The sequence below is a fragment of the Stegostoma tigrinum genome, chromosome 43 (genome assembly GCF_030684315.1).
Source record: "Stegostoma tigrinum isolate sSteTig4 chromosome 43, sSteTig4.hap1, whole genome shotgun sequence".
In the NCBI taxonomy this organism is placed as follows: domain Eukaryota; kingdom Metazoa; phylum Chordata; class Chondrichthyes; order Orectolobiformes; family Stegostomatidae; genus Stegostoma; species Stegostoma tigrinum.
The window spans coordinates 6,058,090-6,079,462 of NC_081396.1; the positions used below are offsets into that span (position 1 = coordinate 6,058,090).

The 21,373-nt window shown below is 52.0% G+C and overlaps 2 protein-coding genes across 3 annotated transcripts in view; one reads left to right on the forward strand and one right to left on the reverse strand.

Annotated features, from left to right (window-relative positions):
- LOC125448910 (zinc finger protein 850-like) overlaps nt 1-14,204 on the forward strand; it is a 59,624-nt gene extending 45,420 nt beyond the window's left edge. Inside the window, exons 5-6 of the mRNA XM_059641894.1 lie at nt 9,089-9,619; nt 13,257-14,204. Of these exons, the coding sequence (XP_059497877.1) occupies nt 9,089-9,619; nt 13,257-14,163 (1,438 nt within the window). The 3' untranslated portion in view covers nt 14,164-14,204. The remainder of the gene's footprint in view (nt 1-9,088; nt 9,620-13,256) is intronic.
- A 2,525-nt stretch (nt 14,205-16,729) lies between these two features.
- Nucleotides 16,730-19,608, reverse strand: LOC132206753 (zinc finger protein 664-like). Of its 2 annotated transcripts, none has more exons than XM_059641705.1 (2): nt 19,505-19,608; nt 16,730-17,652 (listed from the first exon to the last, which is right to left on the reverse strand). In XM_059641705.1, the coding sequence occupies exon 2, from the start codon at nt 17,461-17,463 to the stop codon at nt 16,951-16,953; it is 513 nt and encodes a 170-aa protein (XP_059497688.1). In that variant the 5' UTR covers nt 17,464-17,652; nt 19,505-19,608; the 3' UTR covers nt 16,730-16,950. The 2 variants fall into 2 exon arrangements, with proteins under 2 accessions (XP_059497688.1, XP_059497687.1); XM_059641704.1 differs by lacking the exon at nt 19,505-19,608 and adding an exon at nt 18,785-19,085.
- Nucleotides 19,609-21,373: the final 1,765 nt, after the last annotated feature.

Here is a 21,373-nt window from a genome sequence, read left to right on the forward strand (position 1 = left end):
GTTGGACTGGTTTTGGGATGCAGTGGGTGGGGGGGAAGAGCTGGGCTGGTTGTGTGGTGCAGTGGGGGGAGGGGATGAACTGGGCTGGTTTAGGGATGCAGTGGGGGAAGGGGAGATTTTGAAACTGGTGAAGTCCACATTGATACCATATGGCTGCAGGGTTCCCAGGCGGAATATGAGTTGCTGTTCCTGCAACCTTCGGGTGGCATCATTGTGGCAGTGCAGGAGGCCCATGATGGACATGTCATCAAGAGAATGGGAGGGGGAGTGGAAATGGTTTGCGACTGGGAGGTGCAGTTGTTTGTTGCGAACTGAGCGGAGGTGTTCTGCAAAGCGGTCCCCAAGCCTCCGCTTGGTTTCCCCAATGTAGAGAAAGCCGCACCGGGTACAGTGGATGCAGTATATCTTTCTCAGCACCTGCCGACGGAACCAGATCATCCCCAAGGGACTACAGTCCACATTTCAGCCTTCCCAATTTGGCCCCAACCGTGACCACCTCTACACCCAGAATATTCAGACCCTTCAGAAGTCAGCTTTTGTGCTCCTGAGATGCTGCTTGGCCTGCTGTGTTCATCCAGCCTCACATTTTATAACCTCTTGTGTTGTCTCTGTTTCATTGTGAATGGCTACTGCAGCCGGAGTCGGCCATTCAGCCCTTCGATTCTGTGCAGCCATTCAATGAGATACAGTCATACAGCTCAGAAAGAGGCCCTCAGTCTAACCAGTCCATGCCGACCATAATCCCAGACTAAACTAATCCTGCCTGCCTTCGCATGGCCCATATCCCTCCAAACCTTTCCTATTCATGCAGTTAACCAAATGTCTTTTAAACGCTGTAACTGTCCCCACGCCCACCACTTCCTCTGGAAGCTCATTCCACACACGGACTCTGTGTAAAAAGAAATTGCCTTCATGACTTTTTTACATCGTTTGGTGCTCACCTTAAAAATATGTCCCTCGTCCTGAAATCCTGTACCCTAGGGAAAATACACCAGCCATTCACCTTCTGTCTACTCCTCATAATTTTATAAACATTTATAAGGCAAAGTCTCAACCTCCTACGCTCCAGTGAAAATGTCCCAGCCCATTCAGCCTCTCTTTATAACTCAAAGCCTCCATACCCAGCAACATCCTGGTAAATCTCTTGCAAACGCTCTCCAGCTTAATAATACTTTTCCGATAACAGGGAGACCAGAAATATACACAGTACTCCAGAGGAGGCCTCATCAATGTCTTGTACAACTTCAACTTAACGTCCCAACTGGACGTTATGATCTCTTAATCTCCCACTCCACTTTACTGCATTTTCCCCATTACCCTCAATTCCCTCGCTGATTAAAAACCCATCTCCACCTTAAATATCTTTAATGAAGCAGCCTGAACAGCCCTCTGTAATAAAGAATTCCACAGAATCACTTGCCTCTGTCAGATGCTGGGTAAGAGCCCGGCTCCTGACAAGTGATGTTGTTGTGCTGGAAATGTATGTTTTGCGATCTGATTATGAATTTCTGCAGTTTGCATGCAGAGCCTATGACAATTAACAAGGTTTCTCCGACCCAACGAAAGTAAGAGTTGCACCCCAGTCTCTGATACAGCTTTGAATTAAGAAAAATTATGTATTTTGAAGTTGATTCCAAATTTAACGTCGAAAGTTAAGTTTATTTGTCGTCAGATTAAGCATGGCCCTTATATATCTCAGTCTATTTTTAATGTAGTTTCCCTTGTACCATAATCTGTTACAGAGGTTATGAGAGAAAAGAGAGACAGGTTTGTTGGAGCTGTAAGAAACCCTGGTTCGTTCACACCAGGAGGACTGTGAATAGCACCTTTTGTATAGGCCATTGGTAAGGCTTCTTCTGGAGTACTGTGTCCAGTTCTCATTGCCCTGTTACCGAAAGGATATTATTCAGCTAGAAAGGGCTCAGTAGAGATTTACCAGGATGTTGCCAGGTATGGAACGTTTGAGTTATAAAGAAGGGCTGGGACTGCTTTTCTTCTGGGTCGTAGGAGTTAGAGGGGTGACCTTATGGCAGTTTATAAAATCATGAAGGATATAGATTCGGTTAATGGTAGGTGTCTTTTTCCCTAGGATAGGGAATGTCAAGACTAGGGGGTAGGAGAGAGTGTAAAAAGACATGAGGGGCAGTTTGTTTACACAGTGGGTGGTTCATATGTGGAATGAACTTCCAGAGGAAGCTGTGGACGCAGAGGGAGCGACAGCATTTAAAAGCCATTAGAAAAGGAAAAGCTTTCGGAAATATGGGTCCAAAGCAGGCAAGTGGGACTAGTTTAGTTTAGGATTATGTTCGGCATGGACTCGATGGACCGAAGGGTCTGTTTCTGTGCTGTATGGCTCCATAAGGGATCAATGCTCACCTGAGAAGTTTCAGTGGAGCCACATTGCTGAGGTTGGTGGGCTTTGGAAACTGAAATTGAGTGGGCAAAGTTTCCCCTCACTGATCACTTCATGTTAATGTCTAACGCAGTTGATGCTGTTGCTGGCTGAACACCTCTCCCAAGTTTGAACTATACCTGATGTCATTGGGTGTTCCTGCTCCCCTGTTTGTCCCTCCTCAGGCAATGTTGTTTCTTGCTACTCCGAACAAGACCGTCAGGCTCTCCGGGCCTTCCTGGTCATTATAAATTATCATTTCCTGGAACAAGTGAGGTTGAAATTTTAGTTTCCCGTTCCTTATGAGTTATGGCAACTAGTTCCTAAAGTCCCTCGAGATACTGGAAAGCGAAACATCAAAACAGGCTGAGCTGATGAGCTGCAGGGTCTTCATCTTAGAGTCATACAGCATGGAAACAGACCCTTTGGTCCAACCAGTCCATGCCAACCAGATATCCTAAACTAAACTACTCCCATCTGCCTGCACTTGGACCCATATCCTTCCAAACCTTTCTTATTCATGTACTTATCCAAATGTCTTTTAGATGTTGTAACTGTATCCACATCCACCACTTCTTCTGGAAGCTCATTCCACACACGAACCACACTCTGAGTAAAAAAAGAAGTTGCCCATCAAGTGTTTTTTCAATCTTTCTCCTCCCTCCTTAAAAATATTCCTCCTGGTCTTGAGATCCCTTACCCTAGAATTGTGCTCCAGCACAATCTATAACCTCATGGCCTGGCATATCCCCCACTCAACCATTACCATCAAGCCAGGGGATCAACCCTGGTTCAATGGAGAGTGCCGGAGGGCATGCCAGGAGCAGCAGCAGGCTTACCAAAAGATGAGGTGCCAACCTGGGACCACTTACAGGCCAAACAGCGAAAGCAGCAAGTGACAGACAGAGCTAAGCGATCCCACAACCAACGGATCAGATCTAAGTGAAAACCAAAAGATCTGTTGATGCTGTAAAGCAGGAACAAAAACAAAGTTGCTGGAAAAGCTCAGCAGGGTCTGTCAGCATCCTGTGAAGGAGAAAACAGAGTTACTGTTTCAGATCCTGTGACCCTTCCTGGTGTTGGGTCAGATCTAAGCTCTGCAGTCCTGCCACATCCGGTCGTGAATGGTGGTGGACAATTAAACAACTCACTGGAGGAGGAGGCTCCACAAATATCCCCCCTTCAATGACAGGAGAACCCAGCACATCTGTGCAAAAGATAAGGCTGAAGCATTTGCAGCTATCTTCAGCCAGAAGTGCCGAGTGGACAATCCATCTCGGCCTCCTCCAGTGGTCCCCAGCATCACAGATACCAGCCTTCAGCCAATTCAATTCACTCTACATGGTATCAAGAAACAGTTGGAGACACTGGATAATGCAAAGGCTATGGGCCCGGACAACATTCCGGCAATAGAATTGAAGACTTGTGCTCCAGAACTTGTTGCTCTCTTAGCGAAACTGTTCCAGTACAGTTAAAACACTAGTACCTACCTGACAATGGAAAAATTCCCCAAGTATGACCTGTACATAAAAAGCAGGACAAATCCAACCTGCCCCATCGGTCTCCTCTCGATCATCAGTGAAGTGATGGAAGGTGTCAGTAACACGGCTATCGAGCTACACCTGCTCAGCAATAACCTGCTCAGTGACGCCCAGTTTGGGTTCCGCCAGGGCCACTCAGCTCCTGACCTCATTACAGCCTTGGGTCAAACATGGACAAAAGAGCTGAATTCCAGAAGTGAGGCGAGAGTGTCAGCCCTTGATACCATTCGACCGAGTGCGGCATCAAGGAACCCTGGCAAAACTGGAAACAGTGGGTATCAGGGAGCAAACTTTCTGCTGGTTGGCGTCATACCTGACACACAGGAAGATGGCCGTGATTGTCGGAGGTCAGAAATCTCAGCTCCAGGACAGAGTAGTGTCGTAGGCCCGGCCATCTTCAGCTGCTTCATCAATGACCTTCCCTGCATCATAAGGTCAGAAGTGGGGATGCTCACTGATGATTGCACCGTGTTCAGCATCACTCGCAACTCCTCAGACACCGAAGTAGTCCGGGTTCAAACGCAACAAGAACTGGACAATATCCAGGCTTGGGCTGACGAGTGGCAAGTGACATTCACAGTCTCAAATGCCAGGCAATGGTCATCTCCAACAGGAGATAATCTCACCACTGTTCCTTGACATCCAATGTTGTCACATTGCTGAATCCCACACTATCAACATCCTGGGGATTACCATTGACTGGAAACTCAACTAGACTTGCCACATGAATACAGTGGCTACAAGAGCAGGTCAGGGGTCAGGAATAGTGCGGAGAGTAACTAATCTCCTGACTCCCCAAAGGCTGTCCAAGACACAACTTAGGAGTGTGATGGAAAACTCCCCACTTGCCCTGGAGTGTGGCCCCAACAACACTCAAGAAATTTGACACCTTTCAGGACAAAGCAGCCCGATCGATTCACACCACATCCACAAACATCCATTCCGTTCACCACTGATGCTCAGTAGCTGCAGTGTGGACTATCTACATGATGCACTGCAGAAATTCATTGAGGGTTCTTAGACAGCACCTTCAAAATCCACAACCACTGGAAAGACATGGGCAGCCTGCAAGTTCCCCTCCAAGCCACTCACCACCCTGGCTTGGAAATGTATCTCCATTCCTTCAGTTTCGCAGGGTCAAAATCCTGGACTACCCTTCCAAACAACACAGTTGGTCCACGTACAGCACATGGACTGCAGTGATAAAGGAAGGCAGCTTCTGAAGGATAACGAAGGACTGGCAATAGATGCTGGGCCACCGTCTGTACAAATGTAACCGTTTCAGGTCTGGTGACCCTCCTTCAGAACAGCAAGATTCAAATGTGCAGAAAGAGCTATCAATAGATTTTGTAACCACTCAACGTTAACTACAGCATGAACTGCTGCTGAAATGTTAAAATGAGAGATGGCTCAGACTTCAACGTCGAGTGAGATCCACAAACGTCTGACCTGCAGAAATATGAGGATTCACATCTCTTGGAGGGAAGAGATTGACACCGTGTGTGTGCATGTGAGAGAGAGTGTGAGTGCATGTGAGAGTGTGAGTGCATGTGTGCAAGAGAGAGTGTGAGAGTGTGTGTGTGTGAATGTGTTTGAGATTGAGAGTGTGTGCATGTTTGTAGCAGTGAGTGTTAGAGAGTGAGTGTGTGTGAGCGTGAGACTGTGTGTAAGAGAGCAAGTGTGTTTGTGTGTATGGGAGAGTGTGTGTGTGTTCTCTCATCAGCTCCACTCTCAAACTGTCTCCAAACTTTCATTTTTTTGGAAGAGCAGAAATGGAAAATGGAGGGATGGACGAACACAGAGACCAAAGAAGTGTAAAAAGCTGAGGTGTAAGCACAGAAATGAAGAACAAATTGAGAGACAGATACCGGAACAAATACCCTTCATCATCCCCCATTGCTCGCAGAAATTGAAAAGAACACAAACAAACATTTAAACTGGGCCTTTCACCACCTCAGAACAACAGAAGTGACCAATGACATTAAAGTTTACTCACTTTCGAAATCTTATGACAGAGAGGTTGATAGAAACGGTGATTCAATGTTTCCAAGTGCTCTCATTACAAAACCATTCTCTCCATGTGCCTCGGCAACCTCGTAGAAGTTTATAGAATAATGAGGGGTATAATAGGGTTATTGGTAAGTTGTATTTTCCCCAGGAAGGGGGGATTTTAATACGAGGGGGGACATTTTTAAGGTGAGAGGAGACAGATTTACAAAAGACACCAGAGGTAATTTTGATGTTACACAGAGGGTAGTTCGCATGTGGAATGAACTTCCTGAGGAAATGGTCGCTGTGGGTATAACTACAACATTTAAAAGGCATTTGGATAAGTACATGGATAGGAAAGGTTTGCAGGGATAAACCTGTTGTCTGGCCAACATCTCTGTCTCTGGACAAAAACCAAAAGAACTGCCGATGCCGTAAATCAGGAACAAAAACAATGTTGCTGGAAAAGCTCAGCAGGTCTCAGAAGTGAGGAAGGGGGTCACCGGACCCAAAACGTTAACTCTGTTTTCTCCTTCACAGATGTTGCCAGACCTGCTGAGCTTTTCCAGCAACTTTTATTTTTGTTATCTCTGTCTCTGGCTTGCTGCAGTGTTCCAGCAAACCTCAACACAAGCTGGAAAAACAAACACCTCATTTTCCGCTTGGAAACCCCGCAGCCCTCCGGACTCAATATCGAGTTCAATCATTTTAGGGCCTAAACTCTCCGACGTCCCAGCCCCACACCCCACACACCAGGCCTTGTTATCACATATAGTAGGAACTGCAGACGCTGGAGAATCTGATAACAAGGTGTAGAGCTGGATGAACACAGCAGGCTGAACAGCATCAGAGGAGCAGGAAAGCTGACATTTCAGGCCATTATCAACTCTTCGCCCTCCCAGCGTTATTAACTCTTTGTCTATCCGATTGCTCTTCTCTCTCTGTAGGCTCTATCCTATCATTTACTCCCTACGCCAGCCCCCTCAATTTTTTCTGCATATAAAGTGACGTTTTCCCAGCCACCATCTGAGGAAGGGCCACTGGCCCCCGAAACGTTACCTCTTGGCTTTCCGTGCTCAGATACCTGCTGAGTTTTTCCAACAACTTTGTTTTTGTTGCAGGGATATGGGCCAGGCGCAGGCAGGTGGGACCAGTTTAATTTGTTATGGCCTGGTTGGACTGAAGGGTCTGTTATTTTTACCAATCGACCACATTGTTTAAATTGTTGCTCAGTAATTTTTATTTGCAAAAATATATTTAATTAGTAAATTACCCACAAGTGAGGACAAAGGTCTGAAACATTTCAGTCCAAATTTGCATAAAATACAATTCCTCACAAAAAAAGGGTTTTTTTTAAATAAAAACATTGGAAAATTCTCAATTCTATTAAATCTGTATCAATCTCCCTCTATATTGGATAACAAAGTGTGAGGCTGGATGAACACAGCAGGCCAAGCAGCATCTCAGGGACACAAATGCTGACGTTTCAGGCCTAGACCCTTCATCAGTGAGGGGTCTAGGCCCAAAACGTCAGCTTTTGTGCTTCTAAGATGCTGCTGGGCCTGCTGTGTTCATCCAGCTTCACACTTCATTATCTCGGATTCTCCAGCATCTGCAGTTCCCAGTATCTCTCCCTCTGTATTGGAACCGACTGCCACTGAGTAACCAGAGAGTTCCCCATTCATAAACTAATGAATGAAAGTGGCGCGCTCCGGACGGGGCATGCGCGGTGGTGATGCTACCCCGCATGCGCAGGCAAGCTGCCGTGGCTGCGTCGTGAACTCCGCTGGCCTCGGCTCTGCAAATGGTGAGGGAGAGAAAATAAAATCGACCGTATGGAAGGTAACGGAGTGGGATTTGGGGGGCGGCGGGGGGAGGGTTCATGAGTACTGAATAAAAACCTCCAGTCTCTTTCCCAACTACCCCTCACCCGCCAGAATCGCTGGCGGGGGTCGAACCCGAGCAGCGGCTGCGGAGCCACGTGCCCCGCTCCGGGTGCCTCCTCGCTGCCGCCATCTTTGTGGGGGGCAACGGGCGGCACGGCGCATGCGTGGACACCCCAGCCCGTCGTTCGTGCAACCTTGGAGTAGATTTTGCTCGGATGAAGTCTCATCTGGATTCAAAATTTCATCTGGCTGTCCCTCCAGGGATGCTGCAATGACCCACTGTGACCCCCCCACATTTTTCTTTTTCCACTGCAAACAGAGCCTTTGGTCCACCTGGTCCACACCGACCATCATCCCAAACCCAATCTGAGCTTGCCCCAGCTCCCTGCTACTGGCCCGTATCCCTCCAAACCTTTCCTACCCATGTACTGATGCAAATGTCTTTGAAACGTTGTAGCTGTACCCGTGTACACCACTTCCTCTGCACGCCAACCACCCTCTGTAAAAAGAAAAGTTGCCCCTTGGGTTTTTTTGTGAAATCTTTCTCCATAAAAAATGTATCCCCTAGTCTTAAAATCCCCGAACCCTCGGGAAGGGACACCTGCCGTTCACCCCGCCAAGCCCCTCATGATTTTATAAACTGCTCTAAGGTCTCAACCTGCGACGTGCAAATGGAAAAAAAAACAAAATTCCCAGCCGATCCGGTCTGTCCCGCTAACTCAAACCCTTCATTCCTGGTAAATATCTTCTGAACCCTTTCCATTAATTATAATATCCTTCCTACAGCAATCTCCTCGGGTCCAGTGGGGAAAAGAAAAGTCCAATCTTGTCCGGTCTCTCCCCATAACCCAAAACCTCCACTTCCCAGCAACATCCTGCAAAGTCTGTGTGATGAAACGTAAATGAACTTCTGGGGTTTTTTAATGACAATCTTTCAGGACGTTCAATTTCACGACCTGTCCTACGTGTTCCTTGTGAGTGCGCTTTCTAATTCTCCTTTCTTTCTCTCTCTGTCCTGTTTGAAGCCAGTTTCACAGAGTCTTGGCAAGGGAAGGCTTGACTGACCGTTCGGGAATTTCAAAAGTGCGGCGGGGCGGGGGTGGGGTGGGGGGTTGGTGGTGGGGGAGGTCGATCGTCTTCGAAATGAAAGGAAGGAACGCCGCTGCAGGCGGGCGATCGCCTGCTCCGTCGAGGCGCAGGCTCGACCAGAAACCATGGAAGTGTGGAGACTGCGGGAAGGGCTTCGGATACCCGTCCCAGCTGGAAGTCCACCGGCGAAGCCACAACGGCGAGAAGCCGTTCGCTTGCGCGGACTGCGGGAGGGCATTTGCTCAGTTATCCAGCCTGCTGAAACACCAGCAGATTCACACCGGGGACAAGCCGTTCGTTTGCGCCGAGTGCGGGAAGGGATTCGCCCGACCCTTCGGCCTGGTGAAACACCAGCGGGTCCACACCGGGGAGAAGCCGTTCTCCTGCTCCGAGTGCGGGAAGCGCTTCACTCAGTCGTCCAACCTGATCTCGCACCGGCGGGTCCACACCGGGGAGAGGCCGTACACCTGCTCCGAGTGCGGCAGAGGCTTCAGTCAGTCCTCCTACTTGCTCATCCACCAGCGGGTTCACTCCGGGGAGAGACCGTACAGCTGCCGAGTGTGCAGCAAGGGATTCTCTCAGACGTCTCACCTCCTCAGGCACCAGCAGGTTCACACCGATGAGAGGCCTTTCAAGTGCCACGACTGCGGGAAACGCTACAAAGGTTCCGGAGAACTGAAATCCCACCGGCGCAGACATCACTCCGACAAGAGACCGAACAGGTGCAGTTTTATTTTTCTTCTCTCTATTCATTTCTGCGAATGTAGACTTTCTGGACCCAGCAATTGCTTGCCCATCCCTAGTTGCCACCAGCCCCTATGAGAAGGTGTGAGCGAGCTGCAGCCGGTTGACCCACAATGTTCCACAGGGAGGGAATTCCAGGATTTTGACCCAGTGACCCAAATCGGGATGCTGAGTAGCTTGGAGGGGAACCCCGAGGTGGGGGAGTTCCCATATGTCTGGGTGCCCCTTGCACTTCTAGATAGATGTGGTCGTGGGTTTGGAAGGTACTGTCTGAGGATCTTTGGTGAACTTCTGCAGTGCATCTTGTAGATAGTACACACTGCTGCTACTGAGTGTCGGTGGTGGAGGGAGTGAATGCTGTGGGTGTAGTACTAATCGAGCGGGCTGCTTTGTCCTGGATGGTGTCAAGTTTCTTGAGTGTTGTTGGGGCTGCACTCATCCAGGCAAGTAGGGAATAATCCATCACATCCTGTCTTGTGAGAGGGCCTAGACCCTCTGATGAAGGGTCTAGGCCCGAAACGTCAGCTTTTGTGCTCCTGAGATGCTGCTTGGCCTGCTGTGTTCATCCAGCCTCACATTTTAACATCCTGTCTTGTGCCTTGTAGATGGTGGACAGGCTTTCAGGGGTCAGGAGGTGAGTTACTTGCTGCAGTATTCCCAGCTTCTGGCCTGCTCTTGGAGCCACGGTGTTTAGGTGGTGAGTCCAGTTGAGTTTCTGGTCAATGTTGATAGTGGGGGATTCAGTGATAGAAACACCATTGTATGTCAAGGGATGACTCTTACTGGCGATGGTCACAGCCTGGCATTTGTGTGGTGTGAATGCCACTTGTCAGCCCAAGCCTGGACATTGTCCAGATCTTGTTGCCGTGTGAACACGGACTGCTTCAGTATCTGAGGAGTCATGAATGGTACTGAACATTGTGCAGTTTGAGTTCCGAGGAAGGGTCACAGAGCCATGGCGCTGCACAGCACAGAAACTGACCCTTCGGTCCAACTCGTACATGCCGATCAGATACCTGAAACTAGCCCCATTCGTCAGCATTTGGCACAAATCCCTCTAAACCCTTCCTATTCATGTACCCATCCAGATGCCTTTTAAATGTTGTCGTTTGTACCAGCCCCTGACAACTTCCAGCTCGCTCCATACAGGCAACACCCCCTGCATCAAAAAGCTGTCCCTCAGGTCCTTTTTAAATCTTTCTCCTTCACCTGAAACCCATGCTGTCTAGTTTTGGATACCCCTGCCCTATGGAAAGAGACCTTGTCCATTCACCCTCTCCATGCCCCACACGATTTTTATAAATCTCTGTAAGGTCACCCCCAGCCCATTCCACCTCTCCCTGTTGCCCCAGCCCTGGCAACATCCTTGTAAATCTCTTCTGCACCCTTTGAAATTTCACAACATCCTCCCTCTAACAGGGTGACCGGAGCTGAGCGCAGTATATCAAAAGTGGCCCTAACCAATGTCCTGTCCAGCCGCACCCAACTGTTACGCTCAATGCATGGTCAGATAAAGGAAAGCGCACCAAACACCATCCCCAAACCCTGTCTGCCTACAACTCCACTTTCAAGGAACTGTGAACCTGCGCCCTGAGGTTTCCTCAGTTCAGCGACACTCCCCAGGACCTTACCATTTAAGTGGATAACTCCAGCCCTGATTTGCCTTTCCAAATTGCAGCACCTCCCATTTATTTGACCGCTCGACCTGAAATGTTCCCTCTGATTTCCCTTCGCGGATGCTGGCAGGCCTGCCGACCAAATTCGATTTTTACCGTATCCGCGGTTCTTTCGGCTTTGATCGGGAACCGTGGGACTGGGTTCAGGGAGGATGTGAGCTCACTGGGGAGACACCGCTGACCTGAAATGATTTTGGGAAGGGAGTTGACGAGTGACCGTAGTATTCGGCTTTTGCTGCTAACCGCATCCGGGACTGACCCACAATCGTTCGGCCTTTTTATTCATATCCTCCGCGCTGAGGTTAGTTAACTAGTGTAACTAAGATTTTGTACCTTGGTGCTTGACACCTAAGATGGAGCCATGTGGGGTCTCGCTATTCCCCTGTACTCGAGTACACTCAACAATAATACATTAGTCTAAACTTTTGCCACACGTCCTTCAGAACCCTTCACACTGTGGACCTTTGGATTTGGGAGGCTCTGTCAAAATTCCCGTTGTGTTGCCAATGTGTGAAACCCATGTCCATCGCCCCCTCCTGTAACTCGCTCTCTTTCATCCCTGTGTTAGTGTTTTCTGTGGGCTCAGGGTAGTGTCTCTGCCCTCGTTGGTGAACCGGCATCTTTTGACATGATTCGATGAATTTCGTATGAATACAGACAGGGCATTGGGCGAGCGCGCTCCCGAAAGCCCCCAAAATGTCGGGAAAATTTCACTCTGAAGCTGACCGACGGGAGAAGATATATCCCGTGAGTAGAGAGCATGGAAGGTCTGAGGAGCTGCCTCTCCCAGGGCTCGATACTCGTGCGTTCAGCACTGCGGCCTCACGGTGCCAGGCACCCAGGTTCGATTCCACCCTCGGGCCAATGTCTGCCTTGTGTGAAGTTTGCACATTCTCCCCGCTGTGTCCGTGAGAGTTTCCTCTGGGGGCTTCGGTTTCCTCCTACTGCCCAGGGATGTGCGGGTTAGGGTGGGATGGCCGTGGTAAATTACCCATAGTGCCCAGGGATGTGGGGGTTAGGATGGGTTAGCCGTGGGGAATTACCCATAGTGCCCAGGGATGTGAGAGTCAGGGTGGGTTAGCCATGGGAAATTACCCATAGTGCCCAGGGATGTGCGGGTTAGGGTGGATTGGCCGTGCTAAATTACCCATAGTGCCCAGGGATGGGCGGGTTAGCCGTGGGGAATTACCCATAGTGCCCAGGGATGTGCGGGTTAGGGTGGGTTAGCCGTGGGGAATTACCCATAGTGCCCAGGGATGTGCGGGTTAGGGTGGGTTAGCCGTGGGGAATTACCCATAGTGCCCAGGGATGTGGGGGTTAGGGTGGGTTAGCCGTGGGGAATTACCCATAGTGCACAGGGATGTGCGGGTGAGAGTGGGTTAGCCGTGGGGAATTACCCATAGTGCACAGGGATGTGCGGGTTAGGGTGGGTTAGCCGTGGGGAATTACCCATAGTGCACAGGGATGTGCGGGTCAGGGTGGGTTAGCCGTGGGGAATTACCCATAGTGCACAGGGATGTGGGGGTTAGGGTGGGTTAGCCGTGGGGAATGTGGGGTTACAGGGATAGGGTAGGTAGGGTCGGGTAGTGCGGGTGGGTGGTGGTGGTTGGTGGCTGGTGGCTGGGATTCTGTCTGGAGCGTTGGTGCGGACCCGAAGGGCTGAACGGCCTGCATCTGCCCCACAGGCGCTCGGTTTGCGGCACCGCGGTGGGAACGGAAGGGAGAGGGAAAGGAGCTGCGCAAGCCTCGGCAGGGAATCTCCGGAGACGGGGGGTGGGGGGGGGGGGCGCGGAAGTGCGGACGCTGGAGAAGCTGAGACCGCGGGCTGTGGGGGCTGGACCAAGGAGAGCTGGCGCTTCGGGCCTGGAGCCGCTTTGCCCCGAAACATTGGCTTTGCGGGCTCCTCCAATGCTGTAATTTGTCATATCTGTAATTTCAGGGACTCGGGAGGGAAGGAGTCGCAGACGGGACGTGCTGGCTCGCTGAAGCCCGCTGCCCGAGGAGGCGCCAAGCCGTGGAAGTGCCCGGACTGCGGCAAAGGCTTCAAGGCGCCCTCCGAGCTGGAGAGGCACCGGCACAGCCACACCGGCGAGCGGCCGTATGCCTGCGCCGAGTGTGGCAGGGCCTTCGCCGTCTCCTCCTCACTCCGCAAGCACCAGCGGGTCCACAGCGACCGGAGGGACTTCGCGTGCCCCGAGTGCGGCGGGCGCTTCAAGAGCCCGGACGTGCTACGGCAACACCGGAGCGTCCACACCGGCGAGATGCCTTACGGCTGCCCGGCCTGCCCCAAGGCTTTCCGCACGGCCTCCCAGCTGCGGACGCACCGCACGGTCCACTCAGACGAGCGGCCGTACCCCTGCCCGGATTGCGAGAAGCGCTACAAGAGACCCGAGGAGCTCCGGCGCCACCGGCGCGTCCACACCGGTGAGCGGCCGTACCCATGCGGCCAGTGCGGGGCCAGCTTCCGCCGCTCCGCCGACCTGCTGCAGCACCAGCGGACCCACACCGGCGAGCGGCCGTACGCCTGTGCCGAGTGCGGCAGGGCCTTCGCGCAGGCCGCACACCTGAGGAGCCACCGGCGGGTCCACTCCCAGGAGAGGCCCTTCCCATGCCCGCTTTGCGCCAAGCGCTTCAAGAGCCGGCAGGAGCTGGCCTGCCACCGGCGGGTGCACGCCGACCTGCGGCCCCACCGGTGCGCCGAGTGCGGGGCCGGTTTCAGGCAGTCGGGCGACCTGGCCCGGCACCGGCGCACCCACACCGGGGAGAGGCCGTTCGCCTGCCCCACCTGCGAGAGAAGCTTCGCTTTCCTGGCCAACTACATGAGGCATCAGCGGCTCCACCCGTAGGTTCGTGCCAATACCCTCCTCCCTTCCCCCCTCCCCCCTCAGACCCCTCCCCCTCCTCGGCTCCCAGCCCTTCCTCCCCCTCATCTCCTCCTCTTCCTCCCCCTTGTCCCCTCCCTCCCCTACCCTTCCCCTCGTCCCCCTCCCCCCTTCCCCTCATCTCCCTCCCCCTTGTCCCCTCCCCAGTTTTTCCTGTTCCCCATCCACCCCCTCGGCCCCTTCCACCTCCTTCCCCGTGCCCCCTCCCCGCTCGTGTCCCCTTCCCCCTCCTCCCCATGTTTCCCCAGTTCCTCCTTCCTCTCCCTCATTCACCCCGTCCCTCCTTCCTCCCCCCCGTCCCTCCTTCCTCCCCCCCCGTCCCTCCTTCCTCCCCCCCCGTCCCTCCTTCCTCCCCCCCCGTCCCTCCTTCCTCCCCCCCCGTCCCTCCTTCCTCCCCCCCCGTCCCTCCTTCCTCCCCCCCCGTCCCTCCTTCCTCCCCCCCGTCCCTCCTTCCTCCCCCCCGTCCCTCCTTCCTCCCCCCCGTCCCTCCTTCCTACCCCCCGTCCCTCCTTCCTACCCCCGTCCCTCCTTCCTCCCCCCCCGTCCCTCCTTCCTCCCCCCCGTCCCTCCTTCCTCCCCCCCCGTCCCTCCTTCCTCACCCCCGTCCCTCCTTCCTCCCCCCCGTCCCTCCTTCCTCCCCCCCCCGTCCCTCCTTCCTCCCCCCCCGTCCCTCCTTCCTCCCACCCCGTCCCTCCTTCCTCCCCCCCGTCCCTCCTTCCTCCCCCCCCGTCCCTCCTTCCTCCCCCCCGTCCCTCTTTCCTCCCCCCCGTCCCTCCTTCCTCCCCCCCGTCCCTCCTTCCTCCCCCCCGTCCCTCCTTCCTCCCCCGTTCCTCCTTCCTCCCCCCGTTCCTCCTTTCTCCCTGCGTTCCTCCTTCCCCCATTCCCCCCTTGTTATCCCCCTGTTCCCTCTCATCCTTCCTGTTCCCCCATTCGCCTCTCCCTGTTCCCCTCCCTTGAATAGAATCCTACCACAGTGCGGAAACAGACCATTCCGCCCATCACGTTTGTGTTTATCCTACACCCCCCCCCCTTCTGTTCCCGTGGACTGGACGCTACGGTGCATTCAGGCCAACCTGCACGTCCTTGGACTTGGGGTTGGGGGGCGGTGTGGAGAGAGCAGAGGAAACCCTCGCAGATATTGGGGGAGGGGACAGAATGTGCAAACTCCACACGGGACCGGTGGCCCGAGGATGGGTTCGAACCCAGGACCCGGGCGCCGTGAGGCTAACCGCTGAGCTGCCACCCAGGTAGTTTGGTCCTATAGCGGTCTCACACCCCTGTTACTCAGGATCCCCCCCACAACCCCTGCCTTTCCCGCATCCCGACAGTCAGCATGGGTAGCTCAGTGGTCAGCACTGCTGCCTCACAGTGCCAGGGACCCAGGTTCAATCCCACACTCGGGGGGACACTCTGTGTGCAGTTTGCACATTCGTTCCCCACCCCATCACCTTGTGTCTTCCTTCCACAGTCCAAAGATGTGTAAGAGTGTCCGAGCTAAATTGCCCTGTTGTGTCCAGGGGTGCGTAGATTCGGTGGGTTACAGGGGGCGATGGGTCTGGCTGGGCCATTCCGACGTGGACTGGTTGGGCTGAAGGGCCTGGTTGGACAATGTAGGGTCTTTGATTTCTACGACCCTCCTGTTTAATACAACTGAAACCCACTCAGAAGCGGCCTTGAAGTAAAGATGAGCAACTCACCTCTAAGAAGAGGAAGGAAGGGGGAGTTCTGTAAAACGTGGACCGAGAACTCGGTGATTTCTCCCCTGAGGTGAGGCTGTTTGAGGCCATTACTGTTTGGATGTTGTATGAATTTATTCCGAAATAAACTCGCCATTTTGATAACATCGGGCCCTGCTCCCTGCTGTAATTAACACTCACGTTCAAAGGTGATGTGAGGGGCAAGTTGGGAGGTATCTGGAACACTCTGCTAGCGGGGTGGGTGGTGTACGTAGACGCGACAGGGGCTTTTAGCTGAGCAACAAATAGAAGGATGTGGACAATGGCAGGCAGAAGGGATTAGTTTAATCTGAAGAATATGGTAAACAAGAGAATGTCTGAGGATGAAGGGAGTCCAAAACTGGACAGCATAGGTTTGATATGAGAGGGGAGAGATTTAAAAGGGATGTGAGGGGCAGCTTTTTCACACAGAGGGTGGTGCATGTATGGAAGGAGCTGCCAGAGGAAGTGGTGGAGGCTGGTACAATTACAACATTTAAAAGGCATCTGGACGGGTATAGGAATGGGAAGGGTTTAGAGGGATATGGGCCAAATGCTGGCAAGTGACTCTAGATCTGGGCTATCCGGACTGAAGGGTATGTTTCTGAGCTGTATGATGCTTTGACTTTGATTTGAGAGATTCTGGGCGCGTTACCCATTCGCTGGATCCCAAAGCTGGGGTAGAAAGTGAGGTTTAGCTGCGTGAGTAACCGAAGTACTGACGGTGAAACAAGTGAGTGTCCCGAAACGGAACAGTGAATGACAGAGGCCGAATGCTCTCCTCTTCCACCGAAGGAAAAATGGACAAGCACACATTGTGACTCTGCAAAAGCTGATTTATTCAACACCCATCCAGGAATATTAAACTCCAGCCTGGTTAACGGGGATCAGCGACATTAGCACTCACCGGGGTCTCAGCAGGATTGAGGGAATCCCTCTGCCAAAACACGGAGGGTGAGTGGCTTCTCCCCACAGCGAGGGGGCCTCAGCTTCCCGCCCGGAGCCCACATCCGCCCTCGGGCGGCATGTTCGACCGCTACTTGACGGTGTGAGCGCGCTGATGCGAAGTGAGGGTACTCAACCGAGTCAGTCCCTTCCCGCACACGGGGCAGGTGAACGGCCTCTCCCCGGTGTGAACCCGCTGGTGCCTCAGCAGGGTGGAGGACTGGATGAAGCCCTTCCCGCACACCGAGCAGGTGAAGGGCTTCCTGCCCGTGTGCGTTTGCCGGTGCCTCATCAGGGTGGAGGACTGGGCGAAGCCCTTCCCGCACTCGGGGCAGGCGTACGGCCTCTCCCCGGTGTGAGTCTGCTGGTGCTGCATCAGGTGGTTCCTCCTTTTGAAGGTCTTCTCGCACTCAAAACATTTAAGGGGCCTCCTGTTGGAGTGCGCCCGCTGGTGGGCCAGCAGATGTTGCAACTGAGCGAACCCTTTCCCGCACTCGGAGCAGATGAACGGCCGCTCCCCGGTGTGGCTGCGTCGATGGGTTTCCAAGTGGGACGGGTAATCAAACCCCTTCCCGCAGTCGCCGCATTTCCACCGCTTCGCCATGCGGCGATCTTCCCCGTGTCGGATTGTGAGTTGAATCCTAGCCCGCAGCTGCTGTGACGGACGCTACGTTTTCTTCTGTCTGCGTAGCTCTTACTCGAGTCAGGCCACTGCAGCGCTCTCACGGCTGAATAAGACTCCAGTCCTGGCAGGTTTCAGCTTAGCATCTGCAAATTCTCTCCTTCTAATCACCTGTAGCAAGAAATTACATAACTCATCAGTCTGAATATAGTCATGCAGCATGGAAACAAAGCCTTTGGTCCAACCAGTCCACGCCAGCCACAGTCCCATACTAAACTGGTCCTGCGTTTGGCCCATATCCTTGCCTTTCTAATTTATGCACTTATGCAAATGTATTTTCAATGTTATAACTACCCACATCCACTACTTCCTCTGGAAGTTCATTCCACACATGAATGACTGTGTATGTGAAAAGAAAAGCTGCCCCTCAGGTCTTTCTTTTAAGTCATTTTTTTACTCTCAAACTATTTCTCCTCTTAAAAATATGTCCCATAACCTTGAAATCCCACCAAACCCTAGGGGAAAGACACCAGCTATTCATCTTATCTCTCCCCCTCATGATTTTACAAGCCTCACCCCTCAACCTCCTACACGCCGGTGAAAAAAAAAGTCCCAGCCTATCCAGTCTCTCTTTACAATGCAAACCACCCCGCCCCCCCACCCCATTCCTGGCAGCATCCTGGTCAAATTTTCCTGAACCCACTCTGGTGTAATACTATCCTTTCTAAAGCAGGCCAAACAGAACAGGACTTAAATACAAGGTCAAAATTCAGAACAGACATCTGGGGAACGAGCTTATTTCCTACCGTGTAAAGAAGTGGGATGTTGGCAATGTCACTGCATTGATAACCCAAGAAAATGGTTCAAATCACACCATGGCAGAAGGTGCAATGTCAATTTCAGTTGAATAAATTTGTAAGTAGACTATGGCCGATTACCAGTTGTCATAAATATTCATCTGGTCCACTAATGTTCTTCAGGGAATTTCTCATTGGTACCCTTACCAGCATTTATGTCTCTCTCGGCTTATCATCAGCAATCTCTTTGTTTGCCCATCCACTTTTTTCTCTCTCTGGGCACCCTCATACTTTATTCACTCCCTACCCACATTCCCCCCCACCCCCCATATTTATCAGCATAAATACCGACTTCTCCCAGCGATTTTCAGTCTGACGAAGGAGCACTAGTCTTGAAACATTAAACTGTGTTTTCGACCTGTTGGGTTTCTCCAGCACTTCCTGGTTTTTGTTTCAGAATTCCTGCACCCACAGTTTTTTAGTTGAAAAAGGGTTGCCATCCTTACCTGGTCTGGCCTACCTGTGACCCATTGCAATGCTCATTCCCTTTGCAATGTCCCAGACAGTCACTCAATTGCAGGGGCATGAGAGTCACCTCTTTGTTTTTGTGTGTTACAGATATTTTGTAACTAAGCCGACTACTGAGATGTTCTTACACACTTCTGGTGCAGGAAGGAGCTGAACCAGAATCTGCCTGTTCAAAGATAAGGGGCACTGCCACTCCTTCCCTCTCTCCCCCTGGCCCAGACACTGTGCAAACCATCCTCCGCTCACTGACCCTGGGCCAGGGTTCCAGCCATTGACGGAGCCCCGCCTACCCATTCAATCGGATTGGTTGGAGGTCCAGGCTCATCCCTCTCGTTCATCTCGATTGGTTGGAGGACCGGCCGCCCGTCTCACCTACCCAGCGCAGCCCGGTTCTCCTTCATTCTCATTGGGGTTTGAAGACTCACGCCCCACCCTCCAGTCACGCCCACCATTCATTCCGATTGGTTGAGTTACCAGACGGAACCACAGCACTCCAGCCCCGCCCTCTCATTCGCACCGATTCCTTGGACGACCAGTCCCGCCCCCTCTTCCTATTGGCCCTCAGACGCCGCCAATCACGCTACGTCGGGGGCGGGGATGCGCATGTGCATTTGGTTAGGAACCCAGGTCTGATCGATATGTCGGCGCGTTCGTTACGAATATTTCACAACGACCCACTGGCCCCCCCAAGCCCTTACGTGCCGTCTCCGGGTTTGATGCCCGGCAGCGCAATCCGCCATTTATTTCCGGTCGAAGAACTCGAGCTGCGGCCGCCATCTTTATAGGGGCAAACCACGGCTTCAGGCGCACGTCAGCGCCATCTTTGTAGGGGGCGGAGGGCTTGCGCTTTGACGCCGGGGGAGGACACACGTGATCATTGGCAGATGCTGCAGACCTGCTGAGCTTTTGCAGCAATTTTGTTTGTGGCCATGTCCATTGGCAATGCGAAAGTAGAAGAAGGGAGGGGGGCTTGAGAAAGTTCTCTCTGAGCCAGGATTCCTTGCAATATCCCTGGGGAAGGTGATGGTGAGCTGCCGTTTATATTTGCACTCGTCATTGGAGTGTCAGGGAGGGAATCAGTGACTATCTTTATCCCAAAGAAAGCAGAAATTGCTCGAATATCTCAGCAGGTCTGCCAGCATCTGTGGAGAGAAATCCAGAATAAACATTTAGGGTCCAGTGACCCTTCCACAAAACTAACAGATTTAAGAACAGCTTCTTCCCCACTGTAGTCAGACTTCTGATTGGTCTTTTCACATATTAGAGGTGATCTTCCTCTACACCATCTCTGTAGCGGTTACACTATATTCTGCATTCTATTCTGTTACTTTGATTTACCTATGTAAGGTATGATTTATCTAGACAGCACGCAATACAATAGAGCCACACAGCATGGAAACACACCCTTCGGACCAACCAGTTTATGCCAACCATAATCCCAAAGTAAACTAGACTGACCTGATTGCCCATATCCCTCGAAACTGTTCTTTTTCGTGTTCTTATCCAAATGCCTTTTAAGTGTTGTAATTGTACCAGCCTCCACCACTTCCTCTGGCAGTTCATTCCATACACGCACCACTCTCTGTGAGAAATTGTTGCCAGTTATCTGTGGAAGTTCATTCCACACATGAACCACTCTGAGTTTTTTTTTAAATGCCCCTACTGTCCTTTATAGAATCTTTCTTCTCTCACCTTAAAAATATACTCCCAAGTCTTGAAATCCCCCACCCTAGGGAAAAGACACCTGCCATTAATTTCCCCTCCCTTGTGATGTTATAAATCTCTAGAAAGTCACCTCTCAACCTCCTACACTCCAGTGAAAGAAGTCCCAGCTTCTCTTTATAACTCAACAATTCTTTGCACTGTATCTCAGTATATGTGACAACAAGAAATCAAATCAGGCTACTGGCTTGATCCAGCTGAGTTTCACAACCTAATCTTGTGTTGCTTTTTTTCCTCTCTCTCTGTTTTTAAAATAATTCTACACAGTGCCCAAATGACCCAACATTGTGTCAAGACCTGATGGAGTCTCCTAGACGTTTTCTTTCACGTGGAAGGAGAGAAACTGTGCGCGTGTCTTAATTGCGGACAGGGATTTAGCCAGTCCCCCGGCCCACCAAAACACTGGCGCATGACAGTGGGCAGAGATCGTGGAAGTGCTGGAACTGCGGGAAGGCTTTTGGTTCCCAATTTCAGGCTGGGGATTCATCGGCACCTTCACACCGGGTAGAGGCCGTTGACCTACTCCGTGCACGGGAAAGCATTCACTTGGACAGCCCACTTTCTGAAACACCAGCCAAAGCACAAATAGCTGCTGGGAATACTGCGGCGAGTAACTCACCTCCTGACTCCTCAAAGCCTGTCCACCATCTACAAGGCACAAGCCAGGGGTGTGACGGAATACTCCCCACTTGCCTGGATGAGTGCAGCCCCAACGACACTCATGAAGCTTGACACCATACAGGACAAAGCAGCCGCTTGATTGGCACCATATCCACAAGCCCCGCTCCCTTCACCACTGACGCTCAGTGGCAACAGTGTGTTCTATCTACAAGATGCCCTGCAGA